Source organism: Lissotriton helveticus, chromosome 6 (assembly GCF_964261635.1).
Source record: "Lissotriton helveticus chromosome 6, aLisHel1.1, whole genome shotgun sequence".
NCBI lineage: Eukaryota > Metazoa > Chordata > Amphibia > Caudata > Salamandridae > Lissotriton > Lissotriton helveticus.
In genome coordinates, this window is record NC_136067.1 from 1056897884 (window position 1) to 1056925875 (window position 27992).

The 27992-nt window shown below is 44.3% G+C and overlaps 1 protein-coding gene across 2 annotated transcripts in view; it reads left to right on the forward strand.

The window, feature by feature from the left end:
* The window catches only part of KMO (kynurenine 3-monooxygenase), a 514165-nt gene that overhangs the window by 284521 nt on the left and 201652 nt on the right, over positions 1–27992 (forward strand). For both annotated transcript variants that reach the window (XM_078648707.1, XM_078648706.1), the window contains 2 exons: positions 4018–4105; positions 5740–5905. In XM_078648707.1, the coding sequence (XP_078504833.1) occupies positions 4018–4105; positions 5740–5905 (254 nt within the window). The remainder of the gene's footprint in view (positions 1–4017; positions 4106–5739; positions 5906–27992) is intronic.

Below are 27992 nucleotides of genomic sequence, written 5' to 3' on the forward strand. Positions count from 1 at the left end.
CAAATACCGCAAAGGCAGCCGCATGTTTATTTTCCCATGTCGCTTTCACTTTTAATGAAAGCGCCGATGGGAAAATAAACATGCGGCTGCCTTTGCCTAAGCCGAATGTGGGGAAAAAGTGCGTCCCACCTAATGAGGGAGAGAGTGTCATGCCGCCGGTAAAAGTTCAAATCCCGGTGGGCGTGGCCAAAAGGAGACAAGGCAGCAACAAGGAGGGACTAAGAAGCCTCCTTTACAATCTGAAGCCAGCATTTTGCATTTAAGATGACGCTGGCCAAATAAAAAGATGGGCGGGGCTTCAACTTCGCCTCTGAGAGCTTCGGAATCTGTATTGATTCGAAGAAGCTCTTGAATGCCGAGGGCAGCGTTTGCGCTGCTTTCGACAGCCGAGACCTAAAAATATATATTTATAGTGGAGGGGGGCCACATGACCTCCCTTCCCTGGGCAACTTTTGGCCCCTGGGACCCCATTACCAGGGCATGGCCTCTTCTTTTTTAAATATATAAAGGGAAGGGGGCCACGTGCCCTCCCTTCCCTGGGCCACTATTGGCCCCTGGGACCCCATTCCCTGGGGCTTAGCCATTATTTAAAATATTTTTTGTATGAGGACCTCCCCAGGCCGATTTCCGCCCCGGGGACCCCGTCCCCGGTACCCGGCCATTCTTTTTTTTTAAGTCAAAGGAGGGGGCCGGGTGACACCCCTCCCGAGGCACTTCTGACCTCTGGGACGCCATTCCCTGGGACTAGCCCTTAGCCTTGGGGACTGTGGGGAGAGCCCCAAAGCCCCCACGGTCCCAGCTGGCTCCCCACCTCCTGCGGGAGCCGGAATTGCTTTTGAGCAAGGGGAGCTGCTGACATGAAGCTTCCCTTCGTTAAAAGCAATCCAGCTTAGCTTCGGTAAAGCGAGAGCAGGTTTCCTTCTCTCGTTTCAACTAAGCAAAGCTGTGTTTGCTGTGGCAGGATTGGAGCTGTGCTCCTGCACAGCCATAGCAAACAGCATTGTCCCGGGCTTGGGCACCCTGGGACATTGCAGGGGCCAGCCCTGGGGGTTGACGGTAACCAGGGCCATCAGGGGCTCCAGGAGGGGGGCCGCATGGAGTTGGTGGTCCCCGGGGCCGAGCGTTCCGCAACGGACCCCTGCATTTAAATAAACAGTGCCACGGGGAGGTGGTGGTCACCGGGGCAGTGTGGGGGGGGGCTCGAGCCCCCCACACTAGTTATTTAGCCAAGCCCCAGGGAGGTGTCGGTTTACCTGGGGCTTGGGGGGGGCACAAGCCCCCCCACCTTATTACAATGAAGCCCCGGGGAAGTGGCCGTCCATGTGGCTGAGGGAACCCCTCCAGGCCCCAGCTCTATAATTCCCCATTGCCCCCCGCAAACTGTATGCAGTGTTTGTTATGCCACCTACACTGAGCTGGCCTATGCCCAGCTGCACTTAGTTCTTAACGGCATGCATGCAAAAACTAGTGAAGTGGGCAGGAGGCTTTTAGCTTAAAATTATAGTTTTATCTTTAACGCTTTTTCCTTCATTCTCAAGAAACCGAAGAGGAAAATAAAATGATTGAAATGTATGTCTCTAAAACTAACTGTTAGGTATTACCAATATGTCGGCATGTATATAATGGGGTATGTAATATGAGAAGTCATCGTCCTTCCACCTGTCTTTACTGCCATTGAAGGAAGGTGGGGCTCCAGCATAGCAGCTTCAATATTATTGCTTTCCCCATTTTTTCTTTGTAACCAGGTGACAACAATCAGCGATTGTGCAGTTCTGGGCACCCGCCCCCTTCAGGACCATAGTTTTTGATTGATCCTTGTGTTAAGTCCTCATCCTCATTCTCTGTTATACTCAATGGCCATACTCACACACTGTATTCCATTGTTTGGACCAGCCACATCAGACCATGCCAAAGGATCCTAGAAGGAATTTGGCGGGTTAAAACTTTGCACATTGACCATCTCTGAGCGTGATGTTAACCCCTTCCCTGCGGGGGTAATTCCACCACGGTGCGGGGGGGGGGGGGGGTGAGCGCGGCGCCGCGGTGCTCGTATCGAGACCAGCTCGTCATGAGGCACGGTGGAGCTGTGCTCATGATGAGCTGGTCTCGTCACGTCCCGCCCACTGATTAATTCACCCGCACAGGTGGGGAATCGACCGCGCGTGGGCGGCGCTGAGCCATTATGACGAGCCCAGCTCGTCATGAGCACAGCTCCATTGTGACTTGTGACGAGCTGGTCCCGTCATGAGCACCGAAGAGGTTAAGCTTGCATGTCAGCCACCATTATATCATCCCAGCTCTGTGGGATAATGGGCTTTGGTGGATTGCATGTTAATTTGGGCCATTGCTGCATAAGAGACAATCATGCTGGGTCTGTGCATTGTGATACCAGGTCCACATTGTGCCATATTGCCACAATGCTGAATGTTCTTGGCCTACCACTGTGCGTTAACATGAACTGAGCCAGCGCTGTATTGTGAGACGGGTGCTACTAATGCGCCAACATTTATTTACGTTTATTAAATTAATTGAAATTGCATCCCCAGCTCTCTTCTCCGGCTGCTGGTTTTGAGAGCACCCAGAAGTGGTGGACCAAAACCCCATAGAGAGCCAGACTGGATATAGCTACACATGGTGGAGAAGGCGTGATAGGGTACATTTCTTTACAAGGGGACAATTCTACCTTTACAGGCAGCCGCGTGAGGCGGGTGGTGGGGGGGGGGGGAGTTGACATACTACAGAATATGATTTATTTATTTATTTTATTTTCCCTATTCATTCATCTGTTGACTCCATCCTCCGCCCCCCCCCCTCCCTCCAATGGCCCATCACGCTTAGCAGCCGAATCAGCAGCAGCACTCTCAGGCCAATGGCCAGTGTGCCCCTGGCATCTGATGAAAGAGACTGTGGAATAGAAGCATTAACAATGACTCCTACATCAGTTGGAGCGCAAACAAAAACATGTGTTAGATGTAATGAAATAAAAACAGGTTGACTTGTTACAGAAAACATGAAGGCCAAAGATCATGTTATAATAAAGTTTTCTCGTTTTGCGATACGTGCAGCTTCTCGATGCGAAATTGTTATTATTTGTTTACATTGGGCAAAATCCTCCTATACTCTCATGTGCGCACTCACACAGGGGCACAAGCCGACATGCACACAGAAAATTATTAACACATTTCCTTAAGTACCTTCTGAGAGTGTCAGGATTCTCTCACTTCCTCTTTCGCACACACAGCGCCTCGTCAGGGGTATTAAGCGCTATAAGAATGAAAATACAAATTCACACACAAGCAGCGAGACGCTCACACAAGCAGAGTGACACTCATCAAAAAGCTCACGAAGGCTTAAAAACAGTTTTAACTCCTTACCCCCCATTGTATACTCCAGCCACAAACAACCCGCCCCTCCCCCCCCCTGTGGTTTTCTTATATTACCCTCTCAGCTGACTGCACGGATTGCAGTGTGTGCACAAAATCACGATTGTGTTAATGGGATTGACAGTGCAGGGCCTGAATGGACCTTGCTCTGTCGCACACGAACAGACAGGGTGCACTCTGACAGCCTTATGCTAAAACCGCACTAGCAGCAATGCGCCTACCTTACATGAGTACCAGTACTGTCCTTGGCTGAGGAGAAGTGTTGGTACTAACAGGGAACTAACAGGGAAAAAAAGATAAGATGTGCCGGTACTCAGTACCTGTGAGCACCAGCCCATTTAAAGCACTGCCTAAGACCCAGGGAGAATGGTGCAAGGAGCTTCAGCGCCCCCTGTAGGTCGGCGTACGTTGCATGGTCCCAGCTCGCAGATCCTAAAGGCCTACCTGCACATAACAGTACGCCACAAAGGCTGCTGCACAAAAAGGTTGCATTTGTTTTGTTTATATGCATGCTCTCCTTTCTCTATTTGGGATTTATTTGCGAAATAAAAATGTGCGACTCGGCTAAGACCTTGATGACTGATTTTATTATGCGGCATGGAGTTACATACTTGTCTCTTTTGCTGTTTTCCAGCTGCTGAACGATTCCCCAACGTGACAATGCACTTTGAACACAAGCTCCAGGACTGCAAACCTCAAACGGGGGCAATGTCCTTTGTTAGGTAATAGAGGGCGGTCAGCCTTCAGAATGTTCGTCATTGAATTGTTTTTGTTTAATCATTTAAAGGCCCTCAAATAGTGAAGGATCAAAGGTAGACCTGTTCCGTTTGAACATCCGTCTGAAATGTTGATATGCGCTGGAAGCAAACAGAAGAAAACAAGGGACCCCTGGAAAACCAATATGGGTTACGGGACAGAAGAAAAGCAACATTTGAAAAACAGACCGATCCGCTTACCCTGCATTGCTTTTTTTTTTACTGGTGCACACTTCCAACTAATCAACAACAAAGTGAATATCACAGAGCCAAGCAACACCAACTCGTATCATACCTCATTAATGCATTTTATTGTATCATTATTTTATAAAAAGATCAAACTATTTACTAATAATATTACACACATGACATACAAAATACTTCATTGATAGACTATGGTATACAAAAAAAACTTTGAGAGTATATTTTATATTATAAGAGTACACACTGAATAATCCCACACTAACTCAAGGAAAAAATGTAAAATATTACACATTCAAACATTCACCACCTTTCAACCATAGACACTACACACTTTTAAAACAGCTAGCCCCCAAGGCATCTGATCTTCTTACTTTATCCTTCCAAAACATCCTTTATATATTTGTTTCACTTGATAGCACATCCCATATCTGATAAGTACAGGAGGTGCTATCAACAAGTGAAACAAATATATAAAAACATTTTTGTCACGATAAGGAAAGAGATGCTATGTCTTATTGTAATTGGATAATATCAGTAACTATGGGCCATATTATAAAGAAAGGGCGATACATTATCGCAGCTTTTATCGGCAGGAAGCTGCCGCTAAAGCGGCGATAATGGATTGATAATATGCCCTTGTGAATTCCCATAGAAGTCCAGGTTAACACCAGAACCTGGGTTTCTATGGGAATTCACAAGGGCATATTATCAAGCCGATTATCGCCGCTTTCGCTGCAGTTTCCTGCCGATTAAAGCGGCGATAATATATTGCCCTTACTTGATAATATGGCCCTACTTTCTTTTGATAAGGCACCTCGAGGAAAACATCAATACACTGCTTTTGTCGCTGTCCTCCAGGATACTGTGAAGACTGTTACTGCTAATTCGATTGCTAAATTTAAAATTCAAAATAGACTACTAGAAAAAAATCTATGTTGCAACTTAAACTCTGACAAAATAGCCATGCCTAAGAACAAAACATGTTTAGAGTTTTTGAGTTATTTACTCATGGTCGGGTGATGTGTGGTAAGATGCAGATTGCTTACTTAAAAATGCTAACGAGAGACAATTCTGCAACAGAAATTGGGAAAAGACTTTGCAGTGTTACTTGGGTCGCTAGAAGCTTTGCTGAGATTAAGGAGGTCCAGTCTATAGGTGTCCACATGATAGCATATAGGAATGGGATTAGTCTAGTTTCCACTGCTACCAAGCACCAGTTATGTAGATCAAAGGACTGAAGCTAATAACAATGAGTATAAATGGAAACTGCTGAAGAACCACCATTGTTATTCGCAGCAACCAGCCTATCGCCACCCTCCGTCATTGTTTGGCCTCTTTGTGAGAGATGCACATTTTGTGAACTTGTTTTGTTTTATCCATTTTGTATCTCACTGCAGACCTTGCAAAGAGAAAGTAGAAATCTCGTGTGATCTCATTGTGGCATGCGATGGCGCCTTTTCGTCCGTAAGGAAGCAGTTCATGAGGCAACCGCGGTTCAGCTACAGCCAAGAGTACATACCTCATGGCTACAAAGAGTTGACTATCCCACCCAAAGACGGTGAGGTGAGTACCCTTCCACTCCAAGACTCTCATGGCTTTTGTGGCCTGACCGAACGCATCTGAAGTGTGCTTTGCTTGAGGAAATTAACTTTTTCTTGGATAGCAATATCAAGGGGGAATGGACATGAGATAATGGACTAAAGCCATGTGTGTGTGCCGGTATATGGTACCCAAACGCCAAAAACATTCAACTTTTATAAAAAACAATAATTAATCAATTCATCAAGGTTGTATGTCAATACAACGCGGTGTTTACACCGCACTACCATTACAACGCTGGTTTTACAACGCAAGTCGTTACCACGACTTGCGCTGTAGAGTGCTGGATTTAGGAATAGTAAAATTTACTATTCCAACAGCAGCCTACGTACAGTAGGGAAGGTGTTGGAATAGTAAATCTATTATTCCTTAGCCTTGAGCGCCCTCCAGCGCAAGTCGTGGTAACGACTTGCGTTGTAAAACCAGCGTTGTAATGGTAGTGCGTTGTAAACACCGCATCGTAATGGATGTTCCCCTTCATCAATTTTTTTTGTAAAAAACCGTGCTTTTTGTGCAAGCCAAGACATCTTGTATCTAACTGATTGTTTGGAGACCCCAGTTAGGCTGGCACAAATCTGCAACGGGTTTACTCGGTGGATTCCAAAACACCAGTGCTTACTCTGTATAAATACATGCAGGGGGTCCAACGTTTTTCTAAGGAACCCACTGCTTTTTCCACCAGGTTGCCAGATATCAAGGCTTCCTAGTCCTCATTCCACCTCATGAATCTTTTAATTACCCTGCTTCCTGTTTCTTTATCTCACTCATGCGTGGTTTTTTAAATCCGGACTTTCTCCATTTGTCACCGATTTGATATATTCTCTTCCTGATTTCTCTTCTTTCTCCTCTTTATGCCTTTCTCTTGCTTTCTATTTCTTAAAGTCTGATAACAAAAAATAAGTCCTAGTCCCCAAAAATGAGTGCTAGTGTCCGCCAACTACAACCACAGCTCTTGTTGTTTTCAAGTCGTTTTTCTTGTTTTTTGTTTTCTATAAAAAGGAAAAAGGGTGATACCAAAGGCATTGCTCTGTTTACAAAACTGATATCAACCCACACCAGGGTTTTAGTCACCTCAAATTCACAATCCAAAACCGATTTGCACTAATTTATGTCTGCATCGATTTAATAAAGGGCCACTGAGGATTGAGTATCCATGGAACCACATGCCATTTCTCATGCTCTTCCATTCCTTTAAATTCCACATTTGTGAAGCCTGTGCTTATCCTCCTAAGGGTATCCAGGGGCTGGGAGGCCATCGGGGGGAGTACGTGATCTATTGCCCAGAGTCACAGGATGCTGAGCTGAGCTGCCGCAGATGATCGACCCTTGAGCCCTGCACTCCGAAGTCAGCCGCTCTTCACTTCAAGCCCCAATTGTTTACTCGTCAACAGTTATAGGGGAAGCCTATATCCTTGGTTTATCCCGCTGTGCTTCCATTCATTCCAATTTCAACAGCTCTACACATGGTCCCATGGTCTTCCTGAAATCGTGTGGACAACCTTTGCTTTCAATAACCATCCTTTCTGAACTCATATATTGGTCCATACCAATGTATGCCACTACTTCAATATTTGGCTTTGTCTCTCTCGGTTAGGGTTAACTTCTTCCTGGGCATGTCAACACCATTCGGGATACTTAGGATAGCACAGTGTGGTGATAGCAATTCTCCTGTTTCCCCTTGATAGATGTCACAGACCAGTATGGCTGTAGTATATTCCAGGAACCAAACAGAGATCATCCATCTAGCATCAGGGCCATTATGTTAAACCTGCTTTTGTTGTGGTTTCGCTCTGGAAGATTTACAGTTGGAAGAATCTTAAACTAGCTTTTCTAACCTCTTCTCTTCGGTGCATCAAGGTCGTCTCCCAACTTATATCCTCCTTTGAATCCCGGTCATTCTCCCATCTTTCCTGTAGGCCATTCAAGTGGTCTGGAGGGTTGTGGACAAGAATTTTGGAAATGCATGACAAGGCTCCTGTCGTAAGCTTTTCTGTTAATGGGGGTGACATTGGGTTCTGTTGCCGAGTCAAGAAATTCGCTGCAAAAACTTGTTCCATTTGTTTGGGTATTTTTACTCCTGTTCCTTTGACAGTTCATATTCCTCCTCCATATCTGTGAAGGTTTTCATTCACCAATTCCTACCACATCAATCAGCTTGGACAGATAAAGAAGGTGCCATTGATTGAAAGCATTCAGTTGCATCTGTCTTTCTTGAGCTATTTTTCCCATTAGTGTTTTGTGTATTAGCACCTTTACGCATCCTGTCTTTTCCATGTTTCTCCTCCATGCCTCCAGAACATGAGATACATATATAAGAGGGGTCCCCGCGAGAGAGGAAGGTGTATTGTGGAATACATACACTGGAATTATTTGAGAAAAACAATAGAGCAAAAATTTGTAATAAAGCAATTTTCGATTGGTATTGTGATTTATTACACAATACTATGTGATTGCCAGTTGCAGTATATAATCACAGAAGTTAGTAATTACAAGCCCCAAGGGGGAAGGAAAGGAGAAAGGGAGGGGAAGTAGTGCTCAAGGGAGTGTTAGAACAAGGAAAGTAACACAGTATCAAAAAGTAACAGATGTATTACAAAATTGCAGACATTATCAAAACAATTATAATACAAAGGCCCAAGTACAAGGCAGAATTTGAAAATTGTTCACTAGATAAAATTCAACGGTCACATCTGAATACTAGATGAATCGGGGAGGTGCCGGAAATTCAACGTAAAGGAAACCAGTCGACGTTTCGACCCCTATCTGCAGGCCAATTAAAGTCCTTTCACGGGGTCTTCATCAGGACGTCACAAAGGGAGAGGGGGGTGTGGGGCAATTCATGGAGTACGGCCCAGCCGGGCTCTGTACATGGAGAGAAACGCCACGCTGGAAGTCGTGGTCAATCTAGTAAGGTGGAAACCTCAACTCTGGGTCGTTGTGAATCGAACCTTCAAAGGATCCATGGGTCTGGCACAGTGCGGAAAAAGCAAATTGTCTGCTTTTACAAATAGTCTCAGATAAATGAGCGAAACCACGCCGTCTACATAGGTCATTCAGTCAAACTCCGTAGCGTTGAGAACGCGGAGTGAGAAGTTCACAGATACAGCTCGAAGCGGGAATTGTATTCGCGCGCCTGTTTATTTGGTAGTCAGGGAAACGAGCGGGCAGCATCGTCTGCACTGGTCATACCGCGAACTCCGCAGTGTCGGAGTTCGCGGTATGACCAGTGCAGACGATGCTGCCCGCTCGTTTCCCTGACTACCAAATAAACAGGCGCGCGAATACAATTCCCGCTTCGAGCTGTATCTGTGAACTTCTCACTCCGCGTTCTCAACGCTACGGAGTTTGACTGAATGACCTATGTAGACGGCGTGGTTTCGCTCATTTATCTGAGACTATTTGTAAAAGCAGACAATTTGTTTTTTCCGCACTGTGCCAGACCCGTGGATCCTTTGAAGGTTCGATTCACAACGACCCAGAGTTGAGGTTTCCACCTTACTAGATTGACCACGACTTCCAGCGTGGCGTTTCTCTCCATGTACAGAGCCCGGCTGGGCCGTACTCCATGAATTGCCCCACACCCCCCTCTCCCTTTGTGACGTCCTGATGAAGACCCCGTGAAAGGACTTTAATTGGCCTGCAGATAGGGGTCGAAACGTTGACTGGTTTCCTTTACGTTGAATTTCCGGCACCCCCCCGATTCATCTAGTATTCAGATGTGACTGTTGAATTTTATCTAGTGAACAATTTTCAAATTCTGCCTTGTACTTGGGCCTTTGTATTATAATTGTTTTGATAATGTCTGCAATTTTGTAATACATCTGTTACTTTTTGATACTGTGTTACTTTCCTTGTTCTAACACTCCCTTGAGCACTACTTCCCCTCCCTTTCTCCTTTCCTTCCCCCTTGGGGCTTGTAATTATTAACTTCTGTGATTATATACTGCAACTGGCAATCACATAGTATTGTGTAATAAATCACAATACCAATCGAAAATTGCTTTATTGCAAATTTTTGCTCTATTGTTTTTCTCAAATAATTCCAGTGTATGTATTCCACAATACACCTTCCTCTCTCGCGGGGACCCCTCTTATATATGTATCACATAGCGCCCAGGTCCCCGTGACTGCATGGGTTCAACCCCCCTTTTTTGTAACGTCCAGAACATGAGAGGCAGCAGTGCAGTCTTTTATTTCCACCCTTAACACTTCTGTCCACTTTGATGGAGGGTACTGATATTGGTAGCAACACTCAGTCATTCAAGACCATGCGATGTGTGTCCCAGGAACAATCCTGGTTATTGGGGGAGCCCCACTCCCCATTATATACAGGCCAATAGTGTGCGGTCAAGGCAATGTGTCCAGGCTATCAACGGTCTATGGATTTTGCCATTACATCGTCACCACCCACGTGTGCATGTGCCGGTTCTTCAAGAAGCAGGGACCCCAATGTTTCTAGTGTATTTGTTTCTAGTCTAGAAAGTGCATACATGCTGAAAATTGCTCTTCTCCTCGCACCCCAGGACCCACTCACTCCTAGGTATGTTGATTGGGGGTCCAACCATACCTTGTGCAGTGCAAAGTGGATTTTTGTAATCAGTGTGGCTACATCCTAGGAGCCTCAAGATAACCTGGCATGCGCCAATGATCTATATCTCTGCCTTCCAAAGAAGGCACAGGTTGCTCTCAACGTGTGGTTTCCTTTGAGAGGAGTTGGCCAGGCCTAATTGTCTTTAGATGTGACTTGACTTTAGCACAGAGTCTATTCACATTCCAAATTAAAACTCTGGTCATGGTTGCTGCCCCTGTCCTCTGCCCAGCTCCCAATGCTTTGCATTCTTTCCTGCATACATGGTGTGACTTTTTAATGCGTTGTTTTAGCAAGCACGTTTTTACATTGCAGATTTAACCACACATACCATTTACTATTGCTCACAATTCCATGCACACTTTTACCACGCATATCATACAGTTTCACAGTTCTGCCAAGTATCTCGCATCAGGTGTAATGCTCACGCATTTCATTGCGGTGTTCCGCCTCACCTGCCAGTGAGCACCACCAGTGGCACCTGTGCACCGGGCTCTCCTGCTCCCGAGAGACGTGCTGGGTTGCTGGCTGAGTTCCTAAATAGTTAAATCCATCTGCTCTCAGGAGTGGCTGAGAGCGATACAATGTATACAATGTATCAAATCTGCCCAGCCTGTGTCTGGCAACAATGCAGCAAATATATTGGCTGCGGCAGCGCGGCTTTATTTACACACTCGACTCACTCACTGCAGCTGAGGGGGGGGGGTGAGGGGGGAGAGAAGCCTGCCCTCTCAGCAGTGAATGCTACTGCTGTCAGTCACACTGTGGCACACCATGGAGGCCGGGATTATATCAGGATGTGGCGATAGAGTGTGTCACATCCGGAGTAAGAGGAAGTGAGGCAGAGGTGGCGGGGGCTCAATATGAGTCAGTCGACAACTCGACTCTGCTCCTAGTCTCTCAATGATGGCTGCCCGCCGCGCAAGAGGCATGATAGATTGCATCTTGGCGGGTGGCAGGCGGCGCAAAACACTACTACTGCAGGCTCAGGCTGGCCAGCGGCGCCGGGACTGAGTGAGAGTCAGCAGCCTGGATTGAGAAGAAGAAGACTGCTGTAGAGTGCATCGATTCATGCAGCAGAGTGCAGTCACGGACGGAACCGGGATTAGTCTCTGAACTCTACAAGTAAAGTGTTTAATACAGTTTTAATACAGTTGGTGACACTATACAGGGTTTGCACGTGCATGCAAAATATGATGAAGGATAGCATGATAAAAGTGGCAACTAAATGGAAAGTAACCTTGTGGTTGAGGTAGCAATCAGAGGCAGGTACCAAAATATATATTTAGCAAGGCTGTGTGCAGATGGTACAAAATAAAACCTCTCCCTAAAAACAGAGCACGTTTGTCTACAGTTTGAAACCGGAAGCAAGTTATGTTGTATTAACCCCTTCGCCGCGGAGGTAATTCCCCCGCTGTGCGGGGGGCAGGGGGGGCGTGCACATTGCCCCGGTGCTCGTGACGAGCTCAGCTCAACACGCAGCACGGTGGAGCTGTGCTCATGACGAGCTGAGCTCGTCACAGCCACACCCATTTCCTCAGAACGTTCAGTACAGTGGGGGAATTATCCCCACGTGCGAGCGTTGCGGCCGTTATGACGAACTCAGCTCATCATGAGCACAGCGCAACCGTGCCTCATGATGAGCTGAGCTCGTCATGAGCACGCATGAGGTTAAAGAGTAAGATTTCTAAGCAACATTACTTTCCATTCTCGGCCTTCTGTTTGGATATTTCGATCGAAGGTTTGGGTTTTGAAACTGCCAGCATGCAACGTATTGTTGCCTGAAAACTAGGACTGGCTAAGACTGTCACATATGACATTGGCCAGTTGTCAGTCATATGATCAGCAAGAGCTGTTCACTTTTGTAGCTTCTTGCCTCCCTTGACATGCGTTCATATAAAAAAATAACAAAAATAATAAAAAGCCTTCGAGGAGCTGGCTTTCAATCAACACCCGCAGTCCACCTCTCCTGCAGGGACAACTCATTACCATATAGTCCAGTTGTCACTGACTCGCAACTTCAGTGGGACCCTGCATGATCACAGGCGGGAGCCATGGTGGAAAGGGAACAAACACAGAGCAGGAGATGGCACAATAAACAACTGGGGGACAAGAGATAGGTGTCACGCAAGGCAGAAAGGCTGTGAATGTAGGAACAAGTAGTTCTGAGGAAAAAAGAAATAAAATGAGTAGGCCAGCTAGAAGGTGAGACAGCACCTATGCAGAGAGGTAAGAACTGAGGAGCCCTCTTCATTATTACAGCCCACCCTTAGTGCTACTGCGTCAGGTATTCACACCCACTTGCCCGTAGCACCTATTACTAACTACATGAGTCATGATCTGCAAAAAATAATTTCACACAAATAGCATCGATCTGCAGGGCTGCTCTGTCTGATCATCATAACAGAGTCAGTGAGCCAGAGTCCTGGTTTAGTTGATTTATCACAGTAGCAGGCGCAGGCCGCAGCCAGGCAGCTGCTCTGACTGCGTCTCATCTAGGCACCAATGAGTAGTTGGGTATTATCTTCAAGTCGGGTCAGTGCGTGACCGTTAACAGGGCTCTCTATGCAGTGTTCTTCGCATGAGTTTTTTTTTTCTAATTTGTGCCAGCCTGCCCGGCAACACACTGACGTCACACACAGACAAAGACCTGTGTTGTTGAGTTAAGTGGCTCCTCTGCTCAAAAATCCTGTTGGGGCTTGTTTGGACGGTCTCTGAGAGACCTGCCACATGAGACTCGAGGCCCAGGCCAGGGGTCTATCCTGTTGCTAAGGAATGGGCCGGCCTCATGATCATTTTACAAGGCAAGGGGAGGAGAGGCCTCACTGTCCGGTTACAGGAGGGACCACTAGGCTTTATGTACTTCCATTTCTGGTGCTCTGCAGCAGTTTCAAGAAGTTCTTGGAGTTTCTTGTTGCTCAAATGGCTGTAATTTCTGATATTTAGAAGTTTCCCTCGTCTTCATTGCATGATTTTTGCTCGCGAGAAAGTGTCACTCATAGTCGTTGAAATGTCACTCATAATTTCACTCAAATTGTTAAAATGTCACACATGGCAATCTGAAACCTTGGCAGCTATGGTTTCTTTCTTTTTTAATCACAGTAACTGACATTGCAAATAGCACCGCAGAATTGCTTGGAAGCTGTGCTGAGCTGCCTGAAATCAGTGCAATGTATAAGGTCTGCCCTCACACCCTATTCTGAGAATAATTTATCATTAGTACAACACTGCCACCTACTTGTGTTCATTATTCGTGTAGTAAATGTAGAACTGTTGAAATGCGTGCTAAAGTCTTGCCTTATAATGCCTCGTGTGCCAACACTCACTCTGTTGTAAAAAACAATTGCCGGTAACTATATAACGAAGTTAAAACGTCGGAGTAAACGTGAGTTCACGTGTTTTGTAAGCCACGGGGATCCTGCCACTTTCAGTTACAATTTTGATGAGTGTGAACCAGGGCTCGTGTCGGGGTACCACTCGGGTGGACGGCGTCCCCCCACTTATTTTACCAGGTGGGCGTCGTCCCCCCTGCCAAACAGCTGGACTTCAATCTTTGGCCTCTCTGGGACAAGGAGCTCGGAGCTCACAGCATGCTGCTCATGTGCTGACTTCTCAGATGCAATCGCATCTAAGGGGTGAGCGAGGGGAGCCAATGAGCCTGATGGTGCAAGCCACCTTTCGTGATGTCACTTCCTGTCGTGACGTCACTCCCGGTGACAGCGTCCCCCCACTTCTTTTTTTAGGACTTGTGCCCTGGTGTGAATGGTATATCCTGCGACAGGACCTAATTTCAGAATTCTACAAGTGTCTGTCGCCCCCCCCCCTTATCCAACTCAACTAACATGTCATGGCAATCATATTTATTACCCCTTTTTGTAATGTAATTTGTTGCCTTCTGTTCAGACACATATTATCATTTAACATCTTTGTGGTGTCTTTGCATTTCCATCTTTCGCCGTGTTTGGTTTACGTCTCTCGACATTGTTTTATGCACTATTGTTTTCATTGGATCTGTTGCTTGGTGTCGTTCATCACTTCCATGCTTTGCAGCTCTTCTTTGCTGATTGTTTTGGCTTCCCCTGACTTGGACTCCAAGGGAGTTCCGATGTCCTCCAACTTCCTCAACTTCTCCTATGTCCAGCCATTCCCAGACCTCATCTGGTTCTGTGAAGGTTGTGATTTACCACTGTGTACACCCTTGAGTGTGGCTGGCTGTAGGAACATATATTTCAGGTCTAGAGCCCTCAGTTTTTGTTTCTTCAAAATTATTACTAAGTTTCTGAACATTTGAGTTCTAGCTGGAACACTTCTGATCATGTTATTTCAGAATATGAGTTCTTTGCAGGTAGCAGGTCTCGGTCTAAGAAATTAAACATCTTTGTAATTAATGCACCCACAGGTCCTCCTTGGGGAGGGTCTCTGACCGTAGCTGTTTAAGGCCTTACCAAATCGACACTCAAGAAAGGTGCCAGTCCTGTTAGTTTCAGGTAGTCTAATATCTAGCTTTTTGCATCAGCTATTTTTTATTCAACTCATGGAATCCAAGGAACCATACCATATTCCTCAACCACAGGCACAAATTAGGCACTACCCCTTATGGCTGAAGTGAACCTTTGCCTCAAAGTCCTATTCCTTATTTCAAGGTGAAGTGGGGAACAGAAAATGAGAATCAACTGTTATTTCTGCCATTTCTAAATGTACTAATTTCATTGGCCTTGGTAGGGTGAAAGGCTAAGTTAGTACTGCAGGGGGTCAACCCTGTGATCTCCAAGTTACTCACTGCAAGTTAAACCTATGTTCTATCTTAAAGTAATTGAAACGTGTTACCTTGGTTGCAAGTAGATCTCTACACATCCACTCTAGAGCTATCCTAAAAGAGTAGAAACATGAGACTAGCTTTGTAACCCAGGCACACCAAGACTTGTGCTAATGTACGGTGGAGCACAGATCCTAAGTGGGCACTATTGTGTGTGAGACCTTCAGCCAGTCCTGGCTTTTTAGTCATAAACACACAAAAACACATTACATAACGAGACATGGCCACTTGGCAGCAATAGTCTTAAGGAAATGTAAGCTACAGATTATGCAAACCTCTATGCACCAATGCAAGCAATTGAACAAGTTCACAGAGAGGACAGGGTGAGGCCCATCTGGAATTTAAAGCAATCTGATGTGCACATTAAGAGTACTCTGAGTGTCCCAGCCCTCAGAGACCAGGACACACTCCATCACAGGTGTACTGCAAGAACTCCGGGGAGTTGTTAGTTTAAATATCATTATTTTGTAATGCTAGCAGTGTAGTGCTGCACTGCAAGCGCGTTCTGAATAGTTCAATATATGGATCTATTGATGCTCTATCAATCAGGGCAAAGGTGGACTGTGAGATCTCTGTGACTATCTCAACACTGTTGTACAAATGCCTATTGCTTGCCAGACTAAAGCTGCTTTGTAGCAACTCTGTGATTCTGCACACTTGAGCCCAGATTTATCAAGCATTTGCTTTGTCCTTGTGTCACTTTGTGGCTTTGATTGCTTTCTTGCCTGTCTCTTACCTAGGAGCATATCACTCTCACAGTATTCTGATCAGATGAGTTTTATCCTTCATCTGCTGACTGGAGGGGACTCTCTGTGTCTTTTATATTCAGGACCCCATGGGAACGCATACTTTCATTTGCCCTCTCTCTCTCTCTCTCTCTGATTTTTCCATTGTGCCCCAACACACTGTCTGTTTGCTTCTTTCTGCTATGATACCGACCCACTGCCTGTCGCTCTCCTTGTGTTACATTCTTTTAGTATTATTATTATTGTTTCTTTTTTTACTGAGAACCCAGCAGATATAAATGCTGCCTAGGGCTTTCCTCCATATTTTACACTGGCAAGTACTTTATTTTCATTTTTAAACTTTTATTTTATATTTATAACATACTCATTCACCCTGTTAGAATGCTAAGTTGAAAATAACATAATGGTGCATTGAGATGAATGCACAGATAACCCATTGCAGGATATGCAGCTAATGTGTGTGCACGCATAAGAATGCATGGGTTACATGCGGACAGCAAGAAAAAAAGCATTTGGCAAAATCACTAGCTCTGCCTTTTAGAGCCAAGAGTCACTAGCCATTGACATTTTCTCAGCAGCTGCTGAGTGTGTGCTTCCTTTTTTGTGTGTTCACATAAAAGGGTTTTTCACTTTTTTTTCTACCAATTGATTTGTTGTTCTAATGATAGAGCGCGCAGGTCACCTGACTAGCAATTTTACCATATGCACACTTTGGGCCCATAAATCCAATTTACCATATTTATTAATCGGGTAACCTACACTCTACTATCAGTAATCAAAAATACTAACTAATTCCTATACCTGGACTTGCCAATCCTTGTCCTTTGGCACCTATGACCACAACGGATCAGGGAGCTAGCTGCAAAGATAAGCAGTCTAAAATAACCATTTATAACATTTGCACTCTTTATAATAACCACAGACTCAGGAAGTTTTGAAAACCTTTATCTATTCTTCTTCAAGATTTGAAAGCATGAAATTCACAGCGAGCAATCTATCAATGACCAAAATCATGAAAATCGTATAACCATGAAGAAAATAGATTATGCCAACCATTTAGAACTCTAACGGGAAGGTAAGAACAGGGAACATGCTAGTAAGAAATTTCAGAAATTAGACTTGATATGGTGTGTCTATAGGACGGGAAAAATAAGGAACATGCTAGAATGTCACAGTTTGAGTACCCCTAAATAGGTGAATAAGGAAAAGGAACTTGACTTGTAATGACGAAAATTTTGAAATAACCATGTAGCTATAGGGAAGGTAAGAAATGGAACACGCTAATAATTCGGAGCAACCACTTTAATTCAGCTAAAGGAAGGGTAAAGAAAGGAACATCTATATTTTATGGACGGTATTTCACAATTTGCTCAAAGGATGAGAAAAATGGAACATGCTAGAAGAACAGTTCAAATGTATGACTTTATTATATGTCAGAATAAGGAGGTAAGAAAAGGAACAATGTGAATTTAAGACTTTTAGCTGTTTTAAGGAAAGCAAGGAAAGGACGCAAGTGTGTTTCCCTCACAGATTTATATTTACCTAGAACGGTGTGAAGACCAACCCTGGCCACGGGTCAGTTAAGGACAGGAGAACCCCAAGGAATGCCGTTGCCAGTAGGCCAGCAGGTGCAGAATGGAAACCAGGACAGGAAAACCAGATTAGGATCAGGACAGGACCACCCAAGTTGAGACCAGCACCCGCAGTTCAGTTGCAACGCCTGCGCTACATCCTCTCTGCAGCTATCAGTCAAAACCCCGATTGGGTTCTCGAATTCCCCAGCAAAGTGCTTCGCCAGCACTTAAGGTCCTCAAAACCCTGATTGGGTCTGTGAGTATGTCTGACAGAGTGCTCAGCAGCACCTCTGTTTCTCGGTCAGCTATTGAGTGCGTTGGGTCAGTGACAGGTCAGCTATTTGGACAAGTCGGACAAAATCTTTAGCTAAACCTATGCTAGTTATATTGTTTTCGGGTCAGTGTACCACCCCACAAATGTTGCAAGTGTTAGAATCCCCAATTTCGATTGGACAAAAGAAAGGACAGGTCATCACACCTCCTAGGATTTGACTTTCTCAAGCCCCTCATTTAAATTTTCATACCCGCCCACCGAATTTCAGGTTCACATGATGACTTCAGTTCGTGAAACAATGGACAGTCTATTGACAAATACATTGTAGTCTTGGACTTTTTCTTAGTGGGGTCAGACTTGAGTTCCCAGGCACATCTTTGCTGGTGCTTCTGTCTGGCTGGCGTTCAATGACACAGAGTTCATCCTCTGGCGGTGGACTGTCATGCGCAGAAAAGATTTTCAAAATTGAGTATTCCCGTCCCTCATGCCCAAGGATTACGATACATGAAAAGTAAATAGAAACAGTTTTAGAACACAGAAAAAAATAAATGCACTCTATACCATGAATCTCTATACTACTCCCATTACTTTATAATAACTATAGCTTTAGTGATTAATGCAGAACGAACAGGGTAGCAAAAGCAGCAATGCAAGCTTCAGGCATGTGAGAACACAAAGCAGCCATCTTAATTCTACTGCGCAAGTGCAAAGAGTTTCCCACCAGAACTGCGAGTACGTCACGTCCCATGGGTATGACCGACGCATGCACAGAAGAAATTCCTGCGTAGCAGGAGCCATTTTAATCTGCAAGCGTATTACTATTAGTAAACATATAGGCAAGCATCACTAGGACATCCAAAATGTCAGAATAAAGGGTAAATTAATAAGACAAACAGATTGATTAATTAATTAGGGTTATTTGAGGTTCTTGAATACAAGCAAGGCGCTTTACGTGCGAATCCTTGCTCCATCAATCCCCTCTTTGATGATATTTTATATCATCACAATTAATGGAACCAGATGCCAACTTCTAACATCTCACCCAGTTCAATCTCTTCAAACTTTCTGTTTAACTTTTTCTCAGTATCATTATTGGGGTGAGAATTTTTCACCCTTTTGTAAATCTGATTATTCAATTCTTCTAATTCGAGCTCGTCAACATTTCTTTTCACTCCTCTCTTGTTCACAGTATATTTCTTTTTGTGTTTTCGACATTTGCAGCAATATTATTATTATAATCACTAATAGACCTATTCCCGCTATTGGCATCAGTATTTTACTCACAAGATTCTTACCTAGGTTAGAAAACCAACTACCTACAGCAGTGAGACCATCAGTCAGTCTCTTCCATGCACTATCAACCTCCAGTGGTTTAAGCTCCTTTTCCAAATTTGTAAAGTTTCTTACATACCCTTTAATTGACACACTTTTGTCAGGTATGTAAGTGCAACAATGTTGCGCTTTCAACATTCTGCAGACTCCGCCCTCTTTTGCCAATAACGTGTCAAGGGCAAGACGATTTTGTAAAACCATAGATCTGACCGCAACCAATTCGGTATTGACCATCAGGAAACCTCCAGCAGTGTCGGTTGATAACCGATCTACTACTGTTGACAATTTGCAAATTATGTGTGTATTCAGAGCCACTCCCACTGTAGGTATCAATGCACTAAAAATATCACCTACTATTTCACCAACACTTTCTCTTTTACTACGGACTAATTCAATAATTCTTTCAGTGCTTCCAGTGATTTTCCCCACATGGTATATCTTTGGGACGACAATACCAAAGTAACAGCTTCCGTACCAATGGTTGGGCAATTTGAAATAGGCAGTGTTCCCACATATATAATAAATTCCAGGAAACACAGGCTCTGACCCATCTTTGAAACCCCAACCCCCAATTACCTTGTAATTGTGTTCGCATTCACTGGAACCAATGAATATATTGTTATAATAGCTAGTTATTTCTCTTTGAAGAAAAAGTTACACCTTCTTTTCGAAATCCAGCAACATAGCAGCATTAGCCCCACCATTTGAGGTGCTTTCTATGCCTTCAGCCCATTTGGGGGTTTTCTGATTCTTGTCTTTTGCTTTCTTTTGGAAACTTTCTCTTCTTTTCTCTACCATATTTAGAAACATTTTCTCTATTTCTTGTAATGAACAGTTTAAGTTATCTTTGTGTGCGTCATCTATATTTATTTTACCTACAGTTAGAAAATATTCACTCATGTACTTGGCTACATCTCTTGTCGTATGTACAGGATTCAGGTTTCTTAGCACAGGAAGTTCAGAAAATATCACATCAAATTTTGAGTAATAATACTGCAAAGGTCCTCTTTTATAAAATAAAGTAGTTAGAATACTACAGGAGATTCCATAGGTCAATGGCAAGTGGTGGTATGTCACACCTTCAGCTACTGATGTGGGCAGATTCATACAGACATAACAGTCGTCTATTTCCATAGCTTCTACATAATGTACTAACAGGTTTGCGAAAACATTTAAATGAGTTTTATTCTTGATTTTGTTATAGTGTAATCCTTCCTCCTCTGGTGCTTCTAAATCTAATTTTGTTTGCTTAAGGCTAAGTGTCTTCTCAGGTGCATCTATTCTTTGTGGTGTATTTCTAGTGTGTGATTCTACAGTGTCTTTTGGTAGGTGATTATTTAGGTACAGGTTCGGGTCTTTACTCATCATAGAAGGAATAGCTATTGTTAGTCCTATCCAAAGTATCAGTACTATTGCTACACTACATAAACATACTTTACAGCACGTTTTAAAACAACCTCGTCTCGTTCTCCCATTCACAGAGGAATCAGACATTTTGACTCAAAAGAAACCTCAACCCCTCTTTGTAACTCTGCACAGCTTGCTTACTCGAGCAACTTTTCAGGTTGGTTTCGCTTCTTCTTCGGTCTGGTCAATAATCAATTCATCACTTTCGTCACTTATTTCCAGATTTTCAAATTCTTCCAATACAAAGTAAGTCCATTCAGGGCTCTGATACTTGTTATTCAGTTTCTTGATACGGGCACTTCTTCTCTTTGCTTTTATCACAGCTGGGTCAGTTTGACTTGAGACTTCATTTATCTGCTCAGGTTCTTCGTTTATTTTCTTTAATCGCAATCTCAGTCTTTTTACGAATCTGGGTACCGAGTCACCTTTTCTGAGTCTTTTAACTGGCACTGTGTGTTGACTTGCCTCAAACACTCTTTTATTTTCGTTCAGTTGTGGCACATTTGTTTCAAGTTCGTCTTCAGTATTTCTCCCTAACTGACTAGGTCCAGGTCTTATATCGGTTTCTTCTGCCTGGTCCCTAAACTGGCCTTGTTCAGGTGTATGCTGGATTTGGCTTGGTTCTGTATCGTTTTCTTCTTCCTGAATACAATTGTCTACTCCTATCTTGTCCTGTTCAAGCACTTCGAACTTTTGATTTTCTTCCGCTTGAACCTCCGCCCTAATTTCTATCCGTCCCTCTTCTGTCTCAGGTGTTCTTGGTGGAGTGTCAATTACCTGTTCTTTCCCTATCTGGTCCTCCTCAGAATCAGATTTGATTTGGATTTCGATGATCTGAGTACCTTCTTCTATACCTGTCTCGTCCTCACTATCCCACTGTCTATCTAAATAGGTCTGTCTTCTTGTTCTCACAGGATCTATAGTCAGGTCGACTATTGGGATCCAATCATCTTGACTGGAGCTCGGTTGCTCTTCTTCTTCAGCTACTTCAGGATCGATATCTTGGGACCCCTCAGCTGCACAACCTTCAGCCTCAGTTTCTTCAGGTTCAGTCACTTTCTTCGTATGGGTGGCATGGATCCAGCGAGGTACTCCTGCACACTTCACAGCTGTGGTGGTAACCAGAATCACTTGTCGTGGCTTTCCCCACCTTGGTGCAAGGCAACTTTTCCGAGTATGTTTCTTTATTACGACCCAGTCACCTGGATTCAGGTCATGTGCTGGAGTCGTTGGTCTGGCGACAGCGTCTTCCCCAACCTGGTGAGAGATAGAACGCACTTGGTCAGCCAGTTCTTTGCAGTATTCTAGTACCAAATCATCAGATATGCTTATCAGTTTGTATCCTGGCACCCATGCTTGTCGCATTGCTCTTCCCATCAGTATCTCATGGGGACTCAAGCCCGTGTTCCGGTCTGGAATACTTCTAAGTCCCATCAAAACAAGGGGAAAAGCATCTGGCCATTCCATTTGAGTGAATTCACACATTTTTCCCAATCTTGATTTGATAGTGCCATTCAGCTGTTCTACCACTCCAGAAGCCTCTGGGTGATATGCACAGTGCAGTTTTTGTGTGATTTTGAATGCTGCACAAATATGCTTTATTATTTCATTATGGAAATGCCTTCCTCTGTCAGATTCAATTGTGACTGGAAAACCGTACCGAGGTATAAGTTCCCTAAGTAACAACTTAGCTACAGTGAGGCTATCATTTCTGCGTGCAGGGTAAGCTTCTACCCATTTTGAAAATAGGCAGACAATGACAAGTAGGTATTTCATTCCTCGACAAGGGGGTAACTGAATAAAGTCAAGTTGTAGTCGAATAAAGGGGCCCTCTGCCTTTCCAATCCTTCCTGGTAACACTACAGTTTTCTATCCGGGGTTAAAATGTTGACAAATCAGACACCTTTGGCAGAGTGCCTCTGCTATGTTTCTGAACTTCGAATTGAACCATGTCTGTCGGAACATGCGAATCATCGCATCTCTTCCCAAATGTGTGTCTCCATGTATCAACCTAGCCATAGGAGCAAGCAGACAGTCTGGCATCCCAGGCATACCATCCAGGTAAACAATGACACCATCTTCTACCCTCCTCTGACAACCAAATTTTCTCCAGTTTTCCTTCTCTTGTAGCTCTGCTGTGTCCTGCAAGTCTCTCACTTCCTCCCATGTATTTATTCCTTCTAGCATCATAAGTTGGCAGCTGTTTCCGTTTCCCCCAACCTTTATATTGATTGCTATTTGGTATCTTGCACAATGTTGGGCTAACTGGTCAGCATATCGATTACCTGCTGTCACTTTGTCATCGCCAGATTTGTGAGCAGCACACTTGACCACAGCCAATTCTTTTGGTAACTGGATTGCTTCAAGTAAATCCTGCACATAATTTCGATTTTTGATAGGGGTGCCTGAAGAAGTCAGGAACTCCATTTGCATCCATAATTGGCCAAAGTCGTGCACAACCCCATAACCATACTGGCTATCAGTATATATGGTTATCTTCGAGTTTTTCCCAAATTTACAAGCTTTTGTCAATGCAACCAATTCAGCTACTTGTGCAGACTTGACTCCATGTTAATAAGATGCTTCTACTGGACCTCCTAAAGTACACACTGATTCTGCAGGACTTAGGCCTCCTTCCTCATGTCTCATGCATGAGCCATCTACAAATAGCTCATAATCTTCAATAGTCAAAGGCTCTTCTTTTATGTCTGGGCGTGGTTTTGTACTAAACTCAGTTAGATCAATGCACTCATGTTCAATTTCCTCCCTTACTTCTGCTGCGAATGAATTAGGCAGCAAGGTAGCTGGATTCAGAATATTACATCTAGCAATGGTTACGTTTTCTGCACCTACAAGGATTCTCTCATACTTAGTCAGCCGACTTGGTGTGAGATACTGAGTTTTAGTTCTTGTCAGCAAAATCACAACAGAATGTGGAACATACACAGTTACTGGATGTCCCATAACAATGGACTCACTCTGTTCAAGACTCGTGCATGTTGCAGCTACAGCTTTCAGACATCCTGGTAATCCAGCTGCCACTGGGTCCAATGTGGAAGAAAAATATGCCACTGGACGTCAAGTTAAACCATTAACTTGGGTCAGGACTGAAAGTGCACAATTGTCTTGTGTATCACAGAAAAGTGCAAAATCTTTTGAATAGTCAGGCATTCCCAATGCAGGAGTGGTACACAGACATTCTCGCAATTTTACAAAAGCAGTCATGCTTTTGTCATCCCATTCCACAGGATCTTTTGCTACTTTCTTTGTCATCTTTATCAAGGGTCTTGCTAGGACCGCAACTCCCACAATCCACTGCCTGCAGTATCCTACAACTCCAAGAAACATTCTGATTTCTTTCTGGGTATTTGGCAATTCCATGTTTCGAATTATTCTAATTCTTTCTGTGGTAACTTTCCTGATACCTCTCTCTATCTGGTGCGCCAGATATTTTACTGATGAGGTACAGAACTGCAGTTTTTCTGGCGACACTTTATGTCCTCCTTCACCTAAATGGTTCAGTAAGGCGATGGTGTCGACAACACAGTCTTTCCTGCTCTTAGACGCAACCAAGAGGTCGTCTATATATTGCACCAGGACTAAATTTCCGGGCAATACCAGAGTTTCAAGGCATTTTTTCAGAATTTGATTAAAGATCGAAGGGCTTTCTGTGTAACCCTGAGGAACACGATTCCAGACGTAGACATGGCTGTCGAATTCAAATGAGAAAAGAAATTTGCTGTCTGGATGTAATGGAATTGAAAAGAATACATGACATAAGTCAATGACGGTAAACCATCCAGCATTCCACGGTATATGGTATAGAATCACTGCAGGGTTTGGCACGACAGGACAGCAAGGAACCACAATTTTATCAACTTTGCGCAGGTCCTGTACGACCCTGTACTTACCACTAGGTTTCTTTATGCCAACTATCGGTGAGTTACAAGGACTGCTCAATACCTCTTGCAAAATGCCTGCTTCTAGCAACCGTTTGATTTCAATAGCAACCCCTGCTTTTACTTCTGCACTCATTTTGTACTGCTTAGTATTTGGGTAGACTGCATCTTTCTTCATGGCTATTTTAATTGGATCAACATTTGCCATTAATCCTACATCTTTTCCAGTAAAATCCCGTACCTCCGGTATCACTGTCTGCTGGAGCTCTTCAGGTAAGTCTTGTATGGTCAGTCTTTTAATTTCTGAGTCGGGTCTTGCTAACATTAATTTGTATATTCCATCCTCATCTGGGGTCTGGATTTCAACACCATTTGGAGTACAGTTCATTTTGCACAACAGATCTCGTCCTAATAAGTTTACAGGACTTGAGTCACAGACAACAAATCTATGCATCTCTTTAAAATTCCCTATTTTAATCTCCATTGGTTCTGTAACTGGGGTACTGTTCTGACTGATTTCTCAGATTTGATAGGACCAGCTCATCAGAGCATTACCAACTCAGCCAAAACGTAACCACCTCCCCCTCCCTAGGGCCTATTTACAGCAGGTAACCACATATATCTACCACCTAAGCACAGGGAATTCCTAATATACATACCCAGACTTCCTATGATGTCAATCAATCGGCCTCGCGGTCCCAGACGGACCCAGACTCCTCTACCTCAACGACAGTTTACCCAGTTACTCCAACAGCAGTTTATCCTGCGGCCTCACGGTCCCAGACGGACCCAGACTCCTCTACCTCAACGGCAGTTTATTCGGCGGCCTCGCGGTCCCAGACGGACCCAGACTCCTCTACCCCAACAGCAGTTTACCCAGTTACTCCAACAGCAGTTTATCCGGCGGCCTCGCGGTCCCAGACGGACCCAGACTCCTCTACCTCAACGGCAGTTTATTCGGCGGCCTCGCGGTCCCAGACGGACCCAGACTCCTCTACCCCAACAGCAGTTTACCCAGTTACTCTAACAGCAGTTTATCCGGCGGCCTCGCGGTCCCAGACGGACCCAGACTCCTCTACCCCAACAGCAGTTTATCCTATGATCACCATTACATAAAGGGATCTCTCGCTATTCACCAGGGGTATAGTACTACAATATTCTGGATCACACAATGATTGCCGAATTGGATGATGTACAACTTATCCTTCAATTCAAGGGCTCCTCTCTCCCTAATATTCAGTTATCACTTACCTGATCAGGGGTAGCATCTGTTCACAGTAACATCTGACTAGAAGAACAGGTTACCTTTTCATGCAAGAATACGAAGCACATGTCGGTTCACTAAGAACTGGGGTACTTTATTTCTTAAAACAACAAACAATTATATAACACTATACAATAACACATAGCCTGCAAAGGAAAGTGAAAGATTAGAATGTGCACTCTAATAAGAAAAAGGGGCGATGTCACCTTATTAATATGAAGTCTGGACTCAGCAGTCATCTAGGTTCCCTTCTCGTCAGTGCCTTGGCTCGTCTTGAAGTCACACCTCCGCAGTCACGGATACACGTCTGTACCGTTATGCGCTGTTTCCTTCACCCTTCTCCAAGTCACTGGAACCTTTCTCCCGTTGACTACTCTCTCTCTCTCTCTCTCTCTGGATGTTTTGCGATACTCCTCTCTCGTCTCACTTACGGACCCTCTTCACTTCCCAGCTTCAGTTTGATAGTTCAGTTACAGCCTCTCGGGTCATCGTTCGTTCAGCTAACTGCTTCACTCTTTATGCTCTGGTCTTAATGTTAAAGCTCTCCATCCGTCTCCACTAAAATAACTTCAATCTTTCTGAGAGAGTTTCAGTTTCTCGATTCTTCTCAGTCTTTGGAATGGCGACTCTCTTCCCTGGAATAATTAATAGCTTCGCTGCTGACGGCTAGATGCCGCCTACGGACTCACCCTTTAACTGCCTCGTGCTTTCACTAATATAGAAGCTTGTTCCTTCATGGAAAATTACGGCCAGTAACCTGCCGCCCACCAAATTCTTGTACCTCCCTGTACCAAGGACACGTTCCCAGCCGGCCGGTCTGATGTTGTGTCTTCGGCATGAAGAAAAATACAATCCTTTGATAAGGGCCAGCCTGAGCCGGTTCTCTCCAGGCGAACAACACCTCATAACTAAAACATTACATTTGACCTAGAAGCATCTCAAGCTGCCGGAGCAAAAAGAAAGATGGAGTCTCTCTCGTTTGAGGCCTACCAGGCTCGAACTAAGCATAACTCCATAGGAAGTATACTAATACCCTTACAAAAGGACAGATTATCCCTAGTACTAATGAATCTATCCCCTAACATAAATTTATAAGCCCTAACCTAAGGAGAGGAGTACAGGGTTATGTCAAAATGTCTTGTAAATAGGCTCTATTCACGGTTCCAACCCTCACACTGGAATGATAGTAGACTGAAGTCACTTCCAATCGCCTTCCCTCAAAAGAGGGCCGGAAAAATCGAGCAGAACAGGTACTAATTAGCTGATTAGAAATGCCCACTACTTGGATCGCTTCTCCCGAGAGGGGTAGGTTTGGAACGTCTGCTGTTCTCACAGTAGAACGGGTAGCACCAGGGTCCAACAGAAAGGTGACGTCATTTCCTTCAACCTTTCTTTCAATGTATGACCCTGACTGGTCCACCGGCAAGGAGGTGCCAAGCACGCACTCCTCGTCCTCCCCCCTCAGGCACCGTCAGTAAGTATCGTCACAGAGGAATGTGTCATTTAACAAAAATTGTGAATTTGCTGCATTTCTATCCTCCCTTCCTTCCCAAACTTCGGTGTCTTCACCCTGTTGTGCTTTGCTCCTATAATTTGGCCTAGGTGCACGAGGCAACTGATTCTGTTTTACCTGCTGATGGGTCTTCCGTGGTGTCTCATTCTGCGTCTGTGGATTTAAATTATTAATTTGCACATTACCATTCTGCACAGCCTTACACTCGTCCCTCCAGTGTCCCACCTTTCCGCACCCGTGGCAGGGAAATTTCTTTCGTGCCTCTTCTCTGCTCATTTTTATTCTCGGCTTTCCCCTACCCCCGGGGCCTTGACTCTGATTATTAGTCATTTTGCTTAACTGCTGTTCCTGGCGCTCTGCTAATTTTACCTGTGCCCACATGACCTTTTCTTTCAATTCTTTTCGTTTGTTTTCTAGCTCATCCTCACAGTACTTAAGCATATTTAAGGACTTCGTCAATTGGTTTAGCTTGCCAGCAGATTTTATTGTCTTTGATCCACTGTGAGATCTCAGGCCTTAATCCTAACACAAATGGATATATGAAGTGGGTCATGTCCTTCATCTCTATGTTATCCAGGCCACTGTATGTCTTGAACACCTGTAACAGTCGTTCATAGTAAGAATGTACAGTTTCATCT